At 34.8% G+C, this 19,633-nt stretch overlaps 1 protein-coding gene across 3 annotated transcripts in view; it reads left to right on the top strand.

The window, feature by feature from the left end:
* Positions 1-222: 222 nt before the first annotated feature.
* Positions 223-19,633, top strand: part of yrk (Yes-related kinase) — a 29,709-nt gene continuing 10,298 nt past the window's right edge. Inside the window, exons 1-8 of one of the 3 annotated variants that reach the window (XM_067411947.1) lie at positions 223-529; positions 10,683-10,719; positions 12,610-12,868; positions 12,954-13,056; positions 13,218-13,316; positions 13,404-13,507; positions 14,635-14,784; positions 17,056-17,220. In XM_067411947.1, coding sequence (XP_067268048.1) covers positions 12,661-12,868; positions 12,954-13,056; positions 13,218-13,316; positions 13,404-13,507; positions 14,635-14,784; positions 17,056-17,220 — 829 coding nt within the window. In that variant the 5' untranslated portion in view covers positions 223-529; positions 10,683-10,719; positions 12,610-12,660. The remainder of the gene's footprint in view (positions 530-10,682; positions 10,720-12,609; positions 12,869-12,953; positions 13,057-13,217; positions 13,317-13,403; positions 13,508-14,634; positions 14,785-17,055; positions 17,221-19,633) is intronic. The other 2 variants (XM_067411945.1, XM_067411946.1) reach the window with 2 other exon arrangements.

Here is a 19,633-nt window from a genome sequence, read left to right as displayed (position 1 = left end):
CGGTAACGGCCAAGAAACGTTTTCCGGTGGCAAGTTAGTAAACGTGGGTACTGTTTACAACACAAATACAATTTAATCGCATTAATATGTTTGCTGCACTCAACTACCAGCGCTTTTTTTTCTCTCTCAGAACATGACAACTTCAACTAGAAGCTTCTATAAAACAGACTCAAATGACAAGCGGTTAACGATGCGAGACGAGTCATGACACTTTACCGCCCAGCTATTTAGGTGTTAGAGCCTCAGTAGAGTAAGAAGCATTTAGCAAACAAATATAATTTCCCGGAAATAATCTGAATACGTAGAATTCTGCAGTTCTATGCTGAGAGGAGGCGGAGTTGGCTCGCGCTTGGCTTGGCTCAGGGAGCGCGCAGAATTCAGCAGCCCTTCCGGACACCGCGCGACTCGAGCGAGCGCATCCGCGGCCGGCTGAACGCCGCACGGACTCTTGCGTCTGTCACTCATATGAATTCACACCGCTCTGCCTGACCCTCCTCTGTCACTGTCAGTGTGTTAGAGATTCATAAAGGTAGGAATCAACTTTGCTTACTAACAAATACTTATGATAATAAGAAACAGATTTGAAATAAAGTATTTTTTAGTGGCAGGTTCACAAATGAGAAACAAACTCGTGTCAGCTCACAGATGCTTATTTAGTGATGCATTTATGTTTTATTGTTCATAGGTTAACATTGCAAAACTGATCTGTACATAAAGTTCAAGAGTTGCAATAGTTTTAGATAGTGGAAGCTGTGAGTTCCCCATGAGAGTCTGATGACTGTCTGTCTGTATACAAGTGAAAGGCAAAGAAGAAGGTAAAACTGAGAGCTGAGATCATTTGAAACCTTTAAATGTGTTTGGATGAGAGCAGGTGCATTGAAGTTTCTTTGTGCAATTGCATTGCTTTCTTTACTCATCTTTGAATGTTTGCATGAAGATATTTGTATAGTTGTGTGAATGAGCTTAATAAGATGGAGGGCAAGATAATGAGAGCATAAAAATGAGTTGCTGCTGTGGTTTCAGAGATATCTATATCTATATATATATATTATCTGCTCTGCTGCCTAACTTTATCTTGGTCTTTTCTCATTGTGTATTCATTGGTTGACTTTGTCAAGGAATATATCAATCACCTTGTTTGGCAGAAATGGAAAAGACTCTGGAGTGGAGATGGGAATCATCATGAAACTGTCGATTTAAAGCATTATGTGGTTTGATTAGTTCAATCAAAGTGGAAAACAGAATGGAATGTCTCTAGGATTAGATTAGGCCATAGGCTTCATCACTTCCTGTTCTGTACAAGGTCACTTCCTGGCTTCTCTCCCCTGGCGCTATGGGAGGAAGTGGGTGCGGCTGTCCGGTGAAATTGTCCAAAATGCCAAATGGTAAAAGTGACCCAAGTCAAAATCTCTGATTATGCATTTGAGCATTTTGGTGAACAGCTCAATACCGACGCGTCGCCTGTCGTTTCCACGTATGACGATACGTTTTCTAAATTAATTATATTTTGTTTGTTTGATTCACTTAAAAGAAAATGAAAAACCATGTTTTTTTTTGCTTTCGTTCTTAAACTATAAAGAAGTGAGTGAGTATTTTGTTTTCCAAAGGCACCTAGAATAAAATACCGGCTGTTCATGAAAGGCCTGTTTGTGGAATCTCACTCTGGAGGAAACTGACATCATGTGGAAAAAGGAAGTGGCTGTGTTTGTGACACCTGACTTAATGTTCCCAGGACATACTTTGCTATTGTATTCCCTCTCACGCCCTTTCTCTCTCTCTTTGTCATTTTTACCTTTTATGCATTCGTCTAGTGGCTCAAATGTGTCTTTTCGCATTGTTTATTTGTTCAGTGGGTGTTTTCATGAATGTGTGTGTGTATGAGAGAGAGGATTGCAGTGTGACAACTTGTTTCCTGGTGTCCTATCATTCCAGTTCCACTCACACAAGACTTCCTGTTGGAGGGGGAGGGAACTTCCTGTGCCTGAGAGTATGAGAAGTGGGGGATAAGGGAAAAGAATGAGCTGTAGGAAAAGAAAGAAGGAAAGCATTTTGTGTTGTCATCGTGTAGGCTGCATCCTAAATCGCATACTCTCTTGAGTACGTACTAATTTTGATTGAATAAAGTATGTTCTATATAATATGAGTGTGTTTAGTATGAACGCAATCCGGACGTGCTGTACTACATTCACCATGTTGACACTGTCCTACCAGTGTTGTGCCATTCACAAATCCTCTCCCGTGGCCTCATGGGATAGTAAAGTTTCCAAAGTATGCACACTTCATAAGTAGTAAAGTCATCTGGGTATTTTTTGCATACTCTTTTATGAGTGCTGTGAATTCAGACATACTTCGTTTTCGCTTACTACATAGTAGGGAAGTATGCGATTTCGGACGCATCCCGAGTTTACTTATTAGGCCTGGGTTCAGTTGAGTCCACCAATTAAAATTTCATCCTGATCTTGCAAATTTTAGTGATGACTCTTTTTAGAATTAAATTCTACAGAATTTTATGTACACTAGTGTCCAAAAGTGACGTCCGGAACGGATGTTTGTTTTTAAACACCCTATAAAAGTTCAGTTAAACCAGGGGTTCCCATGCTCTGCACAGTTTGTATGCCTGCGTCTCAATGTGTATACTATCCATCCTGAATAGCATGTGACATTAGTAATATTCAATACTATTTAGGGTGGATAGTATACACATTGGGATGCATGGTATGTCTCTCTTATGCGACACACCTAATTCAGATCATCAGCTTGTTAGAAGAGAGCTCCATGAACTCGGGTGCGTCCCGATCAACAGGGTCCCTACGCAGTGTTTACTGCTCCCTACTCCCTGAGCACGTATATCTGTTGAAGTTCACTTCACTTAACAAAATGTGATCATTCGCAACACCCTGCAATGTCATCAAACACAGACGAAACTCAAGTTTTGCATTAGAGAAGTTAAGGTTTGATGCCATAATGTACTTCTGTAAATAAATGACCATACAATATACATGTGTATATACAGTACAGTCCAAAAGTTTGGAACAACTAAGATTTTTAATGTTTTTAAAAGAAGTTTTGTCTGCTCACCAAGGCTACATTTATTTAAATACAGTAAAAAACAGTAATATTGTGAAATATTATTACAATTTAAAATAACTGTGTAGCAGCAAATCAGCATATTAGAATGATTTCTGAAGGATCATGTGACACTGAAGACTGGAGTAATGATGCTGAAAATTCAGCTTTGCATCACAGGAATAAATTACTTTGTCAAATATATTTAAATAGAAAACAGTTATTTTAAATTGTAATAATATTTCACAATATTACTGTTTTTACTGTATTTTTAATTAAATAAATGTAGCCTTGGTGAGCAGGCGAAACTTCTTTTAAAAACATTAAAAATCTTAGTGGTTCCAAACTTTTGGACTGGACTGTATGTATATATACATATTTATTAATTATAGATTTGACTGAATCTAATCTGTCAAAAGCCCTAAACTAAATGATAAATGTATGTTTTGATGTTTAATATGAAAAATAAAAATTTTTGTATCATGTCTTTTTATCTCATTTAAGCCCGTAATCATTGACTTGTAACTGTCGTGTCTCACACACTTTACACCTGTGACCAGCCGCATACAAACACATGCTTCGGACTGGAATCTCCCTTAAAATGGCGAAATACCCTTTTACTGTACGTCCACTTCACAGCACACACATGGTCGAATTAAACCCACCCCGCAACTGAGCGTGCCAGATGAGAGAGACATTCAAAATGGGGCACTGCACTGGAATTGGGGATTAAACCATCAAAATATAAGGAAATTATTTCCTATTTTTTAAATATTTTAAACATGAAGGAAGAACAAAGCACTAAACATGGTTAAGCTATTTCTCTCATAAAATTATTTGGCAAACTACAGCTACAGAAAAAGAGGATCCTAAAAAAAAGGCATAGAAAAACAAAAAGCTCATGTTGAATTCAACATAATCAGCTATTAATATTTCATTGGTTCTCTCTTGTTTTTGCATGTGTTCATAATTTCTTTGTATGACAGCTGCACAGTTTGGCAGGTTTTATTGATTTATCACAAATACCTGTAAAATAATTGACTCCATGCACAACTACACAAAATGCTTACATAATCTAATTTTTAATAATATTTGGAAAAAGGCTGATGTTAATTTTCCTAGTTCGAACATCACTTTAGGCCACTACTGTATATATATTAAATGGATATATCTTTATGTATTTTGTCAAAATTTTTTTTGTATGATATGTATCATTCATATCCAACAAGTAGTCTTGAAAGTGTATTAGTTTCGCATATACATATATATTTCTTTCTTTGGAAGCAATACAGAGAGAAAGATGAGACTCAAAAAATAGGAAACGAATGAGTGTGAAGACGTACACAACGCTGTTAAATTTGTAACCTCAAACATAGTACAGAACATAGCAAAGTATGTTAAATTAAAAGACAATTCTTTTTATTTTCTTGTATTGCAGATAAACAGCCAATATTAAAATGTTTTGATATAACATCCAAATACATTAAAAATAAAAAAAATAAAAAATAAAAGTGAATTTAGGCATCACATTATTATAATGCACAGTATAAAAATGAAAAAAATTGTATTTAACAGTGTTCTTAAATTATTAGTGCTTGTAATGATTAACTTTATGGGCGTGTTTGGTGACAGAAAAAGCAATCTAAATGCAAAAAACATTAGAAATATCTGATATCGACTGATATGAATAAATAATCTCTAATATCAGCTGTTAACCAATGTGTTTCTGATGAACTGTGCATCACTTCAGCAGTAACACATACACTTCAGCTTTTTTGTTTAGTGTGTTTGTGCTTTCCCTCTCGCCACAGCTATCTTATCCACTGAAAACTTCACAGGAAAGGTGTGTCCTGACTGAACTTTGTACCAGTATGTTGCAAGGTGTCAGTGTATTTCACAATTTACAGTGACCTCCATTATTGCTGAACATCTTTGTCTGGCCACAGCGTCTCACCATCTTCCTTCCCATACAGATATAATCGTAGTAATATGTTGCACCAACTTAAAGCATCTCACTCCATCTAAAATCCAAAAAGGTGCTATAAGGCTCAGCACACGACCTAATTGCATGCATGTGAGGTTTGTTTCGGCTGTGATCTGATTATGGTCTTTGCTCTGTTGGCAAACTAGATGGTCTTCTGCATTTGCTGTTGGTAAAGCCCTCAAACCCTCAATTGCAACTTCCTCTTATCGTCACAGCTGTAAATGCTACGGTTGGTGAGGACACATTTTGACACATTGAGCTTGTCAGTGTGAAGCCCTGGGTGCTTTGACATTGTTCAATTTTCCAAGTCAAAATGACTCTTTTTGTTTGATCCGTCATATTAATTTCATTGTATAGTTTGTGTAGTTACTGTACACCATGCATTTATCGAAAATAATTTTGATGCATAATATTAAAAAATCTTTTAAAAGGTTTTAAAGGCCCTCATTTTTCAGCAATGTGGGATAACAAGACATTTTTATTACATTTTGTTAGTTGATGTGTTAGAGGTGGTGCTAACTCTCATCGTGCATGCATGTCAAAACTCTTTTAGAAAAAAGTGTGGTCTCCGTGTCTTCTGGTTTAGAATATTTTTAAACACTGAAAGTAGACTCGTCTCTACTCGTCTGTTAAAATGTGAGAGCAAAGAGAAGAGAAATGTTTCTTCCTCTTTTATATCGTAACTGTTCTCCTAACCAGCACTGAGAGCAAATTGAGACTTTTGCTTCTCAAAGTCTTCTCATTCTCAGATATTCGAAGAAATGAGTCTCCGCTAGAAGTTCAGAGCTCATAAATCCCAATGTTCCTCATAATTTCTAACCGATTCTCCTCCATATTTCTTTAAAATATAGTATTGTTTGTATAATTCAAATGTGTCCGAATGTTTTATGGTCTGCGACGACACATATGCATTTGATCCGGTCTGTGCCCTCATGTCTAACACGAAAACGGACTTCATTCGCATCAATGGAAAGCATATTTACACTGTCTAAATCATTCCCTATCCTCTATATATGTGACAATCACCATATAGAAACTAGTAAATGTGTGAACAAATTACCAATTTCAGCTGCAGCGTCTGTTTATAGTGTAGGAGGGGGCGGGACTTCAGATTCTAGAGAGAATTTGATTGGGCAGAAGATTTGATGAAAATCCGTGAACTATTTTAGCGGAAGTGAGAGACTGTAAGTTTTGAATGCTTATATCTCCTAAATGCCAATTTTATCATTGTTTTGTAACACACCAGCTTATTCATAACCTTAAAGGGATAGTTGAAAATTGAAAATTTGATGTTTATCTGCTTACCCCCAGTGCATCCAAGATGTAGGTGACTTTTTTCTTCAGTCGAACGCAAATTATGATTTTTAACTGCAACCGCTGCCGTCTGTCAGTCAAATAATAGCAGTAGATGGGAACTTCAACTATAACAGTAAATAAAACTTGCTTAGACAAATCCAAATTAAACCCTGCGGCTCGTGACGGCACATTGATGTCCTAAGACACGAAACGATCGGTTTGTGCGAGAAACCGAACATTATTTATATAATTTTTACCTCTAATACACCACTATGTCCAACTTCGTTCAGCTTCCTGTTAGTGAGGTCAAAAAACGCGTTGTGATGACGGAAGTGATGTCTCGCCCATATACTTCAATGACACGAGACATCACTTCCGTTGTCAGAGCGCGATCAGACCTCACTAGCCGGAAGCTGAACGCAGTTGGACATAGTGGTGTATTAGAGGTAAAAATTATATAAATAATGTTCAGTTTCTCGCACAAACCGATCGTTTCGTGTCTTAGGACATCAATGTGTCGTCACGCGCCGCAGGTTTTAATTTGAATTTGTCTATGGAAGTTTTTTCGACTCTTATTGTTCAAGTTCCCAATCACTGCTATTATTTGACTGACAGACGGCAGCGGTTGCAGTTAAAAATCGTAATTTGCGTTCGACTGAAGAAAAAAAGTCCTCTACATCTTGGATGCCCTGGGAGTAAGCAGATAAACATCAAATTTTCATTTTTGGGTGAACTATCCCTTTAAGACTAACATATTCATACTAAAAGCTAAAAAACATTCCTGTGAAAAAAATGTCTTAATGCCTTAAAATAGCTTGAATGTAACTCTTCATTTAGTATACAGGGATCTATGAATATGCTAATTAGCCCCGCCTCCACTCACTTGCACGAGCTCAGACGAGATCCACTCGGTCAACTTACTGAGGTAAACGCTGCACAATAGCATCACTTTTTACAATATCAGACAGATAACTGTAATTAATATAATTAGCCTTTTGCTTGACTACGTTATCAAACAGCTAATAATGTGTTGCTAATATTACACAAACCATGTTCCTTAGATACTCTTTGAACAACTCAGAACGTCAGTGGAGAAAGACATATAGTTCATCATAACATCGCAATATACATCATACACCCGCCATATTGCACATGGTTTGTCGTAAAGCATATTAAAAACACCACATAGACATTTTTTGTTGTTTTTTGATGATTTTCACCACAGGGGGACTTAAACATTGCAAATTTTAAAGCGGTTTTCCAACGCTTGTTTCTAGTAGCATCCCAATGGAATGTTTAAAATGTTTGGTTCACATGATCAAACCTTGGAATGGTTCATGCACTAGTTTCCAATTGGAATGAAAGTGATTTGACTTGCGGAAGTGAACCGCTAGCCAATTGACCTTTCGCCGGGAGTTTGATTGACAAGCGATCTAACCAATCAGAACGCCTCATCCGCCATTTTGTCCGACAAAGCAGCCAGTAGTTAAAAGATTAACCTCGGTGGAGTTAAACTTGAAAAATGGTGTGTATTGACGTCTTTCCGCGTTTGAAACAACATTCATCCTCATGTTCATGGACTAATAGGAAGAGATGATCGTTTTTTACGAGCGGTTGAGCTGAGGATCTACAGCAATCTGTCACGACCATAGTCACGACACATTAAAGAGCAACAAAACGGTTTTTATTGTTTGAATTTCTTTAATAACTACACGGTTTGAAAGCTGGGACTTTGTTTAATATCATAAGTAACCTGCTCTGTCTTGTCTGTCGATGTGTGGTCTCCTCTTTGTTCCGCGATGTATTTTTCACTGCGTGTGGAGTGGCAGCGCCACGGCTTGTCAGACAAAGCAACAGTAACTAAGGGGGGCGGGGCTCGGCGAAAGGCTAATTGATAGCATGAAGGCTATCCGGATGATAGCATCAGAAATTGCATACTCTCTTGAGTAGGTACTTATTTTGAATAAGTAATTACTTCACGACCGCTAAAAAGTATGTTCTGTATAGTATGAATGTAATCCAGATGTGTTACATTCGCCATGTTGCCCTTATCATGTGACCTACAAGCGTCAGTTGCGTCGCTTCACTGCCATTCACAAATCCTCCCCAGTGTCCTCATGGGATAGTAAAGTGTCCATCGTATGCACACTTTAGTAGGTCCGGGTATTTTTTGCCTACTCTTTTATGAATTCGGACATACTTATTTTGACACATACTGTTTTTCGCCTGCTATATAATAGGGAAGGATGCGATTTCAGATGCAGCCAGAGTTTGCATTTTATTTTTTATTTTTTTGGTTGGTTGCGGTCACACTTATTATAGCATTATGCATTTCTCATGGCTGCTTATCTCTGCCACTGAGAGCAGGTCACAATCTACACATCTCTCACAATGCACCTATGGCAGATAAAGGCAAATGTCATTCTGTTTGCATAGTTTGTGGTGTGGAGACAAAGACAGAAATACTTCAACTACGAGTTCTCTAAAACCTTTAGCTAGATACTGTGGTAAATGGCCACCACTAGTACTCATTAGTCAGAAAAAATGTGTGAAAATTGTAACCTTGGAGGTACAACAACTTGTCATGCAGTGCCCTTAAAGAACTACTTTGTGCTTTATCTACTGCTAAAAAAAGCATATTAGTACCGTGAAGTAGTAAAATGTACCTTTAATGTACTACTATGAAGCTTTTAGGGGTAAATAAGGTATAAAGTGACTGTTTTGCACATTTTGTCTGAGATTGTACAAAGGTTGATGGTGCAAACATACCATAATTCAGGCCAAAAAGTACAATGTGAAAAGAGATCTCTGAGGACGGGACGAGTGAGGTGTAATATCAAACTCCATTCGAACAAAGCAACTAAACCAAATATAAACCTGAATGTCAGAGATTTGAATATACAATTCTTTCAAGTGGCAATTTTCAGTTTTCAAGTGGCAATGCACATGTTATAGCTTTATACTCTTATACTCTCATTTGTGTTTTTATTTTTTAATTTTAGAAGAGGCCACATTGATTAAATATCAATGTTAGTTAATAAAAGATATTTTAATTATTTTAAATATAAATTAGAACTTCATTAGGTCTCCTGATCTCTGAAAGAGCAAAAAGAGTTATTATCAGCAGAAAGTAGACCAATCTAAACAAAGTGCAAAAGTGTTCACCATTAAGTTCATGTCTACATTCTAAAAAATGCTGGGTTAAAAACAACCCAAGTTGGGTTGAAAATGGACAAACCCAGCGATTGGGTTGTTTTAACCCAACTGTTGGGTTAAATGTTTGGGTAGTTTTACTTAACTCAACTAATGGAAGATTAAAATGCTTAGCATGTTATAATTTTTTCCTGCACTCAATGCAATGTCAGACACTTTCCTCTTTTCTCATTTCCAGTTCTCGAAACCTGAAGAAAAATATATAGACAGTCTGCTTTCCATTTACACATTTGCTTTTATTCACTATTATTATTCAGCTCTCCTTTGTGTTGTTTGCTGTTTGATAAGACCATTATTTGTTCAGGCCTTTCCAACTAATTCAATTCAACTTTTGCAATCCATTACATCAGCGTAAATCAGATTACATGTGATTATCTGAACAGAAAAGAAGAAATATGAGCTCGAGCCTTTGTTTTTATTTGACGTGCTCTTAATTGTTTCTTATAATTTATTTGTTGTAATTCTGCATATAGTTAGGCTGAAGATGTGAATGGAGCAATATTCATGGGAAATTCCTGAAGAGACATGATAAAAATGGAAACAATAAGCATGGGTGGTGGACTGTATTGTTTTCTCCAGCAAAACGATACACACCTATTGTAAAGAAAAGCTTGTGAGGATTGTTGATGTGGTAAGCGTGGCGACTTTGTCGCTTTTGCAAGTGTGTGTCCGCTCTGTGAAATCTTCAGTTGGGATGTTTACGTGTATCTTAGAGTAAGTTTGGAATATTTTCATGTGGCAGAAAGAAGGGAGGGGTGGAGCGGTATGTGCTGTGAATGTGTTGCCCCTCTGCAGCTGGACCCTCTCCCCTCTCGACAGGAAATGAGGGGGAGGCTTTAGTGGGCCGGACGGGAAACGCTCGCAAAACTGGCATCCTGTTGATCCACTGATGGTCAGTCAGATAGAAATACAGGACATAGCTTTATAGAGTCAAAGAGTGGACATTGCGCACACACGTACATTTTCAGGGGGAATTTTAACAGAGAACTTCCTTTTCTCTAGACAGGAAAGAAAGAGGAAGTAGCGCAAAAAAAAGTGTTAAGTCACAAAAAATGAAATCATTTCACTTTCTTTCTATCGGTTACTTATATTTGCATCTTGCTCTCTCTGTTTTTCTCCCCAGGATGATGGTGTGTATGGAAAGCTGATCTGAGGATCTGGTGAGAAGCAAACCTCCCGTTGAGTTACACAGTTCATTTATTACATTTACATCCTGACCACTGAGGGGAACAGAGAAAAACGTCTTAACATGGACACACTCATGTCACAAACATCTTCATCATACAGAAACCAAAATCAGTCTGAACACTTAAGCTAGGGCTTCACGATTAACGTGCTGTTATCTAATCGCAAAGGCTGCAGTTTAATGAAATAAATACATGCGCTGCTTTTTTGTGCGGCACTGTGTTCTTTTACACGCAAACATCCAGTGTTTTCAGCGTCTCGTTTCACAGTAAATGCTGCGTTTTTTAGGTCGCTCATCTTCACAAACTTGAAATGAGAAGCATTTATAAACCTGCTATTGTCAACAAAAGAGAAGCTGTCTCTCTGTGGTTTCGACTCAAATAAAAGATCAATGGTTTAACGTTTAATAGCAAAGGAATTAAGAAAGCCAAAAATATTAGCATTGTAATTGTACAGTTGTACTGTAAAATAAATTGTAAATATTTAAAACTAATATTATTTACAGTGCAATATAACTAGTTATATTTATATATATATATATAGTTATATTTTTATTTAATATTATTTATTATAATAATAATAATATTTGTATTTAATATTTTATTGATTATTATTTAATATAATAATTATTATATATAATATGATAAATATAATATAATATATAATTTTATTACTAATAATAAAAACAATTATGATGATTATTATCAATAATAATAATAATTAATATTTATTTTATTAGTAATACAGTTATTATATGTATTATATATAATAAGAATAATAAACTAATATTATTTACAGTGCAATATAACAGTATTACAATAGTAATTTTTATTAATTTATTTTATTTTATTTAATAGTTTTTATTTATTATTATTTATTATACTAATAATAAAACAATTATGATTATTATCAATAAAAATAATAATTAATATTTATTATTATTTTATTAGTAATACAGTTATTATATGTATTATATATAATAAGAATAATAAACTAATATTATTTACAGTGCAATATAACAGTATTACAATAGTAATTTTTATTATTTTATTTAATAGTTTTTATTTATTATTATTATTTAATATAATAATTATCATTATATATAATATGATAAATATAATATATAATTTTATTACCAATAATAAAAACAATTATGAAGATTATTATCAATAATAATAATTTATTATTATTTTATTAGTAATACAGTTATTATATTTATTGTATATAATAAGAATATTATTATTTAATATAGTAATAATCATTATTATTATTTAATATAAACTTATATTATTTACAGTGCAATATAACAGGATTACAATAGTATTTTTTAAATTTATATAATATTTTTATTTAGTAAAATTATTATTTCATATAATAATTATACATAATATATACATTTTTTACTACTAATTATTATTTTTATTATTAGTAGTAAAATTATTTTATATTATATTTATTATATGATATACATTAATAATGATTATTATTAAATTAAATAATATATTAATAATAATTATTATAATATCTATTAAATATAATATATAATAATTGTATTTCTACTAATAATAACAAATATGATGATTATTATGATCATTAATAATTATTATGTATTATTAGTATTATTACTAGAGTCATATTGATAGATAATCACAAACTGTTTGACCAAATTTCACAGCCGTTCAAACAAGCACCACAAACTTGGAGCTTTTTTTAAATCATTTTCATCAGAAAAATCCCAATGGTGCAGTCCAAACTTAGTAACTTAGTCACACCTTAAAAATAAAGGTCATTGCATTAGATATCAAATGACTTACCAGATACTACTGTATCAAATTAATTCCTCTTTTTCTTGTTTCTATGGGAAGAAACTCTGTTTCCAGGGTGATGAGCTGTGTGCTTTGAAAATATCGAATATTATGGGCTGTGCTTGCTGTAAGCAGAGGAAGGCCAGTAAAGCTGTGTCGAATCCCAACTCGTGTGACACAGGCAATGGGACCCATGCATCAGATCCCTCCCGATACATCCCCGATCCAACTTTTAACCCCGGGACGGGGATGATCCCGAACTTTAATGATTTTTCAAACCTAATGCCTGCTCCCTCGTCCCGCCCAGCCGCCATCACAGGTGTGTAAAAGTGTGTGTTCAGTCATTCATAACGAGAACAGCATTACTTCCCTTACTGAAAACAAATGTTTGCGCGTTTGTTCAGGAGGAGGCGTAACGCTCTTTTTAGCCCTCTATGACTATGATGCCCGTACAGAGGATGACCTGAGCTTCCAGAAAGGAGAAAAGTTCCATATTATCAACAACACGTACGTTTAAAGCTGTTTGATTCTCAGTCTTTTTTGACCACAAAAACTAACCATCTTCCTTTTTTTACCCGTCGCTTCTCTCTCTGTCGTTCTCTTTCTATCTCATTTCCTTTCTCCTCATCTTTCTGATATCTCTCTCTCTGTCCCCTGCCGCTCTACAGCGAGGGTGACTGGTGGGAGGCTCGCTCTCTGGACACAGGGAACACTGGATACATTCCCAGTAATTATGTGGCCCCTGTGGACTCCATACAAGCTGAGGAGTGAGTTACACATAAACATGCCCTTTCACGAATTCACAATCACATTATATGCAAGTTTTAAAATATACATTTTTTGGATCAATGCAGGTGGTATTTTGGGAAGATGGGCCGGAAGGATGCCGAACGACAGTTGCTGGCACAAAATAACCAAAGAGGGACATTCTTAATACGTGAGAGCGAGACAACGAAAGGTAAAAGCATTTTAAATTTAGCAATACATACTGTATATTTACATTTCATTTTCACTAAGGACTATTAATACTTTAAAATTAAGGTTGTCAAATTATATGTAATATTTTGATATTATGTAGAACTGTGATTAATCTAATATTAAACAGTTAACAATAAAATATTTGTGTGAGTAGGAAAATAAATGTGCATTTACGCTACAAATCAAAAGTTTGGGGTCAGTACGTTTATTAGTACTTTTATTCAGCAAGGGCGCATTAAATTGATCAAAAGTGACAGAAGACATTTATAATGTTATAAAAGATTTCTATTTTTATTTTCAATAAATTGAACCTTCTTGTTAGAGAGCCCGACTCCCATGCCAGCGGACCCGGGTTCGAGTCCCCCTTAGAGCAGGACATATTTGTCTCATCTCACATTTCTCTATTTACAGTGAATGCCATTATAAAATAGCAATCATCATATTTCAAAATATTCAAATAAACATGTTAACAGTAATTTTTACAATTTAATCTCATGCATTAAAGGTGCTAAAGAGGATCTTTTCGTCGACTGAGAAACCAAAGGCTGAGTCTTTGAAATGAGCGCATGCGTAAGAATATCAATCGATGATCGCGTAAACGATTGGCTGATGTTTTTAAGGCCCTACCTCGTGCACAGATGATGTATATTAATTTTATTCCTTTCAGTGCACCTAATAAATAGTCTTTTATCAGTTAGTAAAGACAGTTTCAAGTAATATTGCAAAAATGTATAAAACAAAACATCCTCTTTAGCACCTTTAATTTCGATAGCCTAATTTGGTTCATTGAAAAACATCTTGCATACGTCACTTCTCTTAATGCACCATTCAAAATGTACAAAGAAAGGAAACATCTGAGGGAAAATGGAAAAATCTGATGAGATCCAGTATAATAATGGTGTTCCATACAGTGGATGTCATTTTAATAACATGACGATACATAAACGCCAATGCAGTTATGAAAAGAGAGAGATTTATTCATTCTTTTTATTAATTTTATTATTAAAAATTTGTTTGATATCCAATTAATTCATCTCAACAACCAATTTAAAAGCAGAATGGTGTTTAAGCCTTTGTAAATGTGCATCTTTTCACCTCTTTTTTTAGGAGCGTACTCTTTGTCCATCAGAGACTGGGATGATGCGAAGGGCGATCATGTCAAGCACTATAAAATTAGGAAGCTTGACAATGGCGGTTATTACATCACAACAAGGACACAGTTTGATACCGTCCCGCAGCTGGTGGACCATTATAAAGGTCGGTGCAACACTTCACACACCCTTAACATACTGTGATTTCAACAACATCCATGAGAGCATATTTTAATAAATGCTCATTTATACGTTTTATACTGTACTAGAATACATCATTAAATGTTAAAAAAGCCTTTTTTTAAATATAATTTACATTGTTGCAGCACCTGTTTTCACCCTTTAGTTTCCGTTTCTTTAAGACAGCAACATTACACACTAAAGAAATGTGAAAAAGCATAATAAGACGCCTTTAAAGATCCTGTCTGATATTAAAGACTTTCTTCAGAAGGAAGCATTGTTTATTGGCTCCAAATGTGTTGATATTTACTGCAAAAAAAGTTATCAGCAGGTCAGTTTATCTTTGCCCATTTTCATTTCCTCTTAGTGTCCAAATGACTTCTCTGCTTCGACTGAGTGCATCATTTTTTGTATCTGTTTCTGTTAGTGATCGTCCTACTCAACCTGTCAGTTTTGTGCTATCAGCCTTCCTGTTTCACTGTTATTGTTGAATCTACAGTCACTTGCACACACCCACATGTAAGCTCTCATGAACATACAGCGGTTCTTCTCAGACGGATTACTTCAGCAGTAAAACTGAAATTAGACCACCTAACTCCAGATATGGGGCAAACCACCAATTACCACAGAAAATTTACTTTCAGTTTACATGCTGAGCACATTTTCCTGAGTTTGTGCTCTACATTTTGAAATAGTCCCGCTTTTACTAATACAAATGTTACCAGATTGCTTCTTTTATTGAAATAAACTGTATTACTACTGTTTGCTTGCTAATGAGTTGGATCAAACACTCAACATTTTTTTGGGTCAGTAAGATTTTTTTATTTAACAAGGATGCATTAAATTGACAATAAAGAGTTTTTCACTTTGTTTAATAAACATTTTCTAATTCAAATAAATACACAAAATATGAATCAGTTCAAAATTGGTTATAATAAGAAGAAATATATTTCTTAAAAATAATAGTATTGACAAAATGCAATCATATCATGTGATGTTTAATCATGTGACAAAAGTTCAGCTGTGCGTCACTGGAATAAATTACATTTTGCAATATATTTACGTAGAAAACAGTAATTTTAAGTTGTAATAATATTTCACAATATCAAAAAATTTATAAAAATATTTAAAAAATCTCATTGACCCCAAACTGTTGAGCAGTAGTGTGTAACTGAAGTGAGACAGTAGAAACACTATCACAAATTAATGTTACTTCATTAGCTTATTCATCTATTAAGGTATTTCTACTATAATAATAGTTATATTACATTAGAGAATAGTTTATACTATTAGTTTAATTAACTCTATTCTGACTTATGCTGCCTCCACTGGCTGTCAGTGAGCTCTGGCGCCCTCTGCTGAGTGAACATGTATCATACAGGTTTTTCATGCATAAATGTGCTTGTGATTCCTTCTTTAAAGGTGCCCTAGATTAAAACATTGAATTTATCTTGGCATAGTTAAATAACAAGAGTTCAGTACATGGAAATGACATACAGTGAGTTTCAAACTCCATTGTTTCCTCCTTCTTATATAAATCTCATTTGTTTAAAAGACCTCAGAAGAACAGGCGAATCTCAACATAACGTAACGTTACGTAACAGTCGGGATCATTAATATGTACGCCCCCAATATTTGCATATGCCAGCTCATGTTCAAGGCATTACACAAGGGCAGCCAGTATTAACATCTGGATCTGTGCACAGCTGAATCATCAGACTAGGTAAGCAAGCAAGAACAACAGCGAAAAATGGCAGATGGAGCGATAATAACTGACATGATCCATGATATCATGATATTTTTAGTGATATTTGTAAATTGTCTTTCTAAATGTTTCATTAGCATGTTGCTAATGTACTGTTAAATGTGGTTAAAGTTAAAATCCATTTTGAGGGTTATATTAGCTGTTTGAACTTTTTTTATGTTGTTTAAGGCAAGCGTGAGCTTTTGGGGCGTGGAGCATGAGATTTAAAGGGCCACACACCCTGAATCGGCTCATTTCTAATTATGCCCCAAAATAGGCAGTTAAAAAAATTTATTAAAAAAAATCTATGGGGTATTTTGAGCTGAAACTTCACAGACACATTCAGGAGACACCTTAGACTTATATTACATCTTGTGAAAAAAAGTTCTAGGGCACCTTTAATGTGATTTGTGTATTTGTAAATGTTTTTATTATATCGCCTGCTTGTGTTGCATTTCTGTCTCCTCTCGTTTCTATCCATGTCTTTCTTTTTTCCGTACGCTGTTCTTCCAGAACGTGCAGCAGGGCTGTGCTGCCGTTTGATTGGCAGCTGTAGGCGGGGCATGCCTAAGCTGGCTGACCTGTCAGTGAAGACTAAGGATGTTTGGGAGATTCCCAGGGAGTCACTTCAGCTCATTAAGAAACTGGGCAATGGCCAGTTTGGTGAAGTGTGGATGGGTAGGAACCACAAAAAGCATGGGAACATGTTGCAGGAGAAAGGGAACAAACCTCGCACAACCTTGCTCACCCTGCCCGTGGTACAGTGCCTTGTAAAAATATTACATTTCTTTTAAAGGTACATTATGTAGCTTTGGCCCTCTTGCAGTTAAAAAACAAAACTGCGTGTATTTTGCGGAAGAACGTTGTTTTGGTTGTGCTTCGGTGACTGCGGATGAATATGGTTATCCTGCTGTTTATAAATCATTCACTACTAGGTTTAAGAGATATAACCAGTTTAGATGGAAAGCTGACTAGCTGAAGACGTTACTGTAGCTTTACCCATTAATAGACACAATACTTCCTTTATGTTCCAGCACAGATGAAATGAGACTTCACATTAGATGCTTTACGATGACTTCTGTTAGAGAGCTACATTATCTCTTCAATAAAATACCTTAATAAAATACCTAATAATAAAATTAATAAACAGGCTCCCTGTCAACCTTTCTTGCTTGCAAACCTATGCCACTCCCACACCATACACACGCCAAAGTAGCCAGAGCAACGTTTCTCTGTTTACGGATCTGACAAGGGATGTACACAGTTTCCCACGAAAACCATCCCAACAGGTCTAAAATATATTCACTTATAACAGGCTTTAACTTTTTATCTCACAATTCAGACTTTTTTTCTCAGAATTACGAGTTTATAGCTCACAATTCTGACTTTTTCTCAGAATTGCAAAATATAAACTCACAATTGCGAGTTATAAAGTCAGAATTGTGAGATATAAACTCGTGATTGCATGTTATAATGTCCAATTGTTAGGGACAAAATACTTTTTTTCTCAGAATTGCGAGTTATAAAGTCAGAATTGAGATATAAACTTGCAATTCTGAGAAAAAGTGCCAGTCTTTTCCCCTTCACAATTGGATATTATAACAGGCAATTACGAGTTTATATGTTGTAATTCTGACTTTATTCTCAGAATTGCGAATTTATATCTCAATTCTGACATTATAACTTGCAAATGTGAGTTTATATTTTGCAATTCTGAGAAAAAAAGTCTGAATTGTGAGATAAAAAGTTGCAATAACCTTTTTTATTTTTTCATGGCGGAAACAAGTGAATATATTTTAGACCTGTCTGGATGGTTTTCGCGGGATACTTTGCACATCACTTGCTCGTGCATGTCTCATCAGATCCGTAAACAGAGAAAGGTTGCTCCGTTATAATGTCCAATTGTAAGGGGGAAAAAAGACAGTTTTTTCTCAGAATTGGGAGTTTATATCTCACAATTCTGACATTATAACTCACAATTGCATGATATAAAGTTAGAATTGTGATATATAAACTCTGAATTCTGAGAAAAAGCGTCAGTCTTTTCCCCTTCACAATTGGACATTATAACAGGCAATTACGAGTTTATATGCTGCAATTCCGACTTTATATGTTTTTATCACACAATTCTGACTTTATATCTCATAATTCTGACTTTTTTCTCAGAATTGCGAATTTATATCTCAATTCTGACATTATAACTTGCAAATGTGAGTTTATATTTTGCAATTGCGAGAAAAAAAAGTCTGAATTGTGAAATAAAAAGTTGCAATAACCTTTTTTATTTTTATTTTTTCATGGCAGAAACAAGCTTCCATACTATGGTACGCCTGTTATAAGGGAATATATTTTAGACCTGTCGGGATGGTTTTGGCAGGAAACTTCGCACATCACTTGCTCGTGCATGTCTCATCAGATCCGTAAACAGAGAAAAGTTGCTCTGTTATAATGTCCAGTTGTAAGGGAAAAAAAGACTGATGTTTTTTCTCAGAATTGGGAGTTTATATCTCACAATTCTGACATTATAACTCACAATTGCATGTTATAAAGTTAGAATTGTGATATATAAACTCAGAATTCTGAGAAAAAAGTCAGAATTACAAGATATAAACTCGCAATTTTGAGAAAAAAGTCAAAATTACAAGATATAAACTCGCAATTCTGAGAAAAAAGTCAGAATTACAAGATATAAACTCGCAATTCTGAGAAAAAAGTCAGAATTACAAGATATAAACTCGAAATTTTGAGAAAAAAGTCAGAATTACAAGATATAAACTCGCAATTTTGAGAAAAAAGTCAGAATTACAAGATATAAACTCGCAATTTTGAGAAAAAAGTCAGAATTACAAGATATAAACTCGCAATTTTGAGAAAAAAGTCAGAATTACAAGATATAAACTCGCAATTCTGAGAAAAAAGTCAGAATTACAAGATATAAACTCGCAATTCTGAGAAAAAAGTCAGAATTACAAGATATAAACTCGAAATTTTGAGAAAAAAGTCAGAATTACAAGATATAAACTCGCAATTTTGAGAAAAAAGTCAGAATTACAAGATATAAACTCGCAATTCTGAGAAAAAAGTCAGAATT

This window comes from Chanodichthys erythropterus, chromosome 15, assembly GCF_024489055.1.
Source record: "Chanodichthys erythropterus isolate Z2021 chromosome 15, ASM2448905v1, whole genome shotgun sequence".
Classification (NCBI taxonomy): domain Eukaryota; kingdom Metazoa; phylum Chordata; class Actinopteri; order Cypriniformes; family Xenocyprididae; genus Chanodichthys; species Chanodichthys erythropterus.
Note: the sequence above shows the minus strand (reverse complement) of the source record. Positions and strands in the feature narration are given on the sequence as shown.